Here is a 1857-nt window from a genome sequence, read left to right as displayed (position 1 = left end):
CTGTGACTCAGCGCTCTATGACCTAACGGTCTATGACTCAGCGCTCTATGACCTAACGGTCTGTGACTCGGCGCTCTATGACCTAACGGTCTGTGGCTCAGCGCTCTATGACCTAACGGTCTGTGACTCAGCGCTCTGTGACTCGGCGCTCTATGACCTAACGGTCTGTGACTCAGCGCTCTATGACCTAACGGTCTGTGACTCAGCGCTCTATGACCTAACGGTCTGTGACTCGGCGCTTTATGACTCAGCGCTTTATGACTTAGCGGTCTATGACTCAGCGCTCTATGACTCAACGGTCTGTGACTTAGCGCTCTATGACCTAGCGCTCTGTGACTCAGCATTCAGTGACTCGGTGCTTTGTGACTCAAGAAGTGTTACTCAGCATGTAGTGACTGTACTCAGTGATTCAGTGCTCTGTGACTTAGTACTTCAGCCCTCAGTGACTATTCTGTTCTCGGCAACTCAGGCTCTGTGATTCAGTGATCTAGTACTCAACGATTTAGTACTCTGTGATTCAGTGATTTAGTATTCTGTGACTCAATGAATTGGTACTCAGTGATTTAGTACTCTGACTCAGAAATTTAGTACCCAGTGATTTAGTACTCTGACTCTGATTTAGTACTCGGTGATTTTGTACTCAGTGACTCAGCGATTTAATACTCAGTAATTTAGTACTCTGACTCAGCGATCTAGTACTCATTGATTTAGTACTCAGTGACTGTGATTTTGTACTCTGATTCAGTGATTTAGTACTCTGACTCTGATTTAGTACTCTGTGATTTAATAGCGATTTAGTACTCTGTGATTTAGTACTCATTGATTTAGTACTCTGCTTCAGTGATGTAGTACTCTGTGACTCAGTGATGTAGTACTCTGTGACTCTGTGAGGTAGTACTATGCGACTCTATTTTTAGGCATTCTGGCGTTCCTGTGCCGCGCTGCTCGGACAGGTTTTGGAAACCACCTTTAAGGATGAGTACCTGGTGGAGCTGCTGGACTCTCCAGAACTTCCAGGTAACTTTTCTGCCTTTAATGCTCCTCATAATTCAAACTTAGATCATTGTTTTAGTGACGGTGAAGTTCTTTGTACGTTTTTCTCCGTTTTCCTGCAGTCACCTCTGGAGCGTTCTGCTGCGACGTGGTCCTCGACCCGCAGCTCGATTCGTGGACCCCCTCTGAGGTAACCCGTCATCCAGAACATGTCCTCTGGTATCAGGACTCCAGCAGTAACCGGTTCCACATCTGCTTTCCCAGGATTCTTTGCGCTCTCTGACCCGAGCGGCCCATCAGCTGATCCATCAGGACCTTCCCTGGGAGCCTATGGAAGTGTCGCCCTCTGTGGCGCTGGAGGTCTTCTCACACAGCAGGTAGAGCATCACCTTCCCCCACTTCCTGTTGGAGTGTCTCAACTTCCTGTTCTCCCTGACGCCACTCTCTGGTCTCCTGCAGGAGTAAGAGAGAGGAGGTGGAGCATAAAGCCTCTCAGAACTCCAGAGGAACCGTGACGCTCTACAGGTGAGCCAAACGGTTTTGTGCGAGCTTTGAGTTCTACCTCAGAAATGTAACCTGCCACCTGTCTGTGCAGGTGTGGAGATCATGTTCTGTTGAGTGGGGGCCCCCTGGTGGCCAGAACGGGGCTGTGCTCTCAGTACGAAGTTACCGCTCTGTATGAAGTGGGGCGGGGGACGTGGGGGCTCCAGCGCAGAGCTCAGGGATTGTCTTTACCTCAGCAGCTGCAGGTACTGTCTGTGTGTTTATATGTATAGATATATATTAGAGCTGTCAGGCGATTAAAATTTTTAATCGCGATTAATCGCATTGTCCAGAGTTAACTCGCGATTAATCGCAAATTTA

The 1857-nt window shown here is 48.4% G+C and overlaps 1 protein-coding gene across 1 annotated transcript in view; it reads left to right on the top strand.

Moving 5' to 3' along the window:
• The window catches only part of mrpl39 (mitochondrial ribosomal protein L39), a 7820-nt gene that overhangs the window by 3089 nt on the left and 2874 nt on the right, over positions 1-1857 (top strand). The window contains exons 4-8 of the mRNA XM_024294445.2: positions 918-1017; positions 1116-1183; positions 1258-1370; positions 1453-1518; positions 1589-1742. Coding sequence (XP_024150213.1) covers positions 918-1017; positions 1116-1183; positions 1258-1370; positions 1453-1518; positions 1589-1742 — 501 coding nt within the window. The remainder of the gene's footprint in view (positions 1-917; positions 1018-1115; positions 1184-1257; positions 1371-1452; positions 1519-1588; positions 1743-1857) is intronic.

Source organism: Oryzias melastigma, linkage group LG9, assembly GCF_002922805.2.
Source record: "Oryzias melastigma strain HK-1 linkage group LG9, ASM292280v2, whole genome shotgun sequence".
Classification (NCBI taxonomy): Eukaryota; Metazoa; Chordata; class Actinopteri; order Beloniformes; family Adrianichthyidae; genus Oryzias; species Oryzias melastigma.
This window is presented reverse-complemented; position numbering and strand designations above follow the sequence as displayed.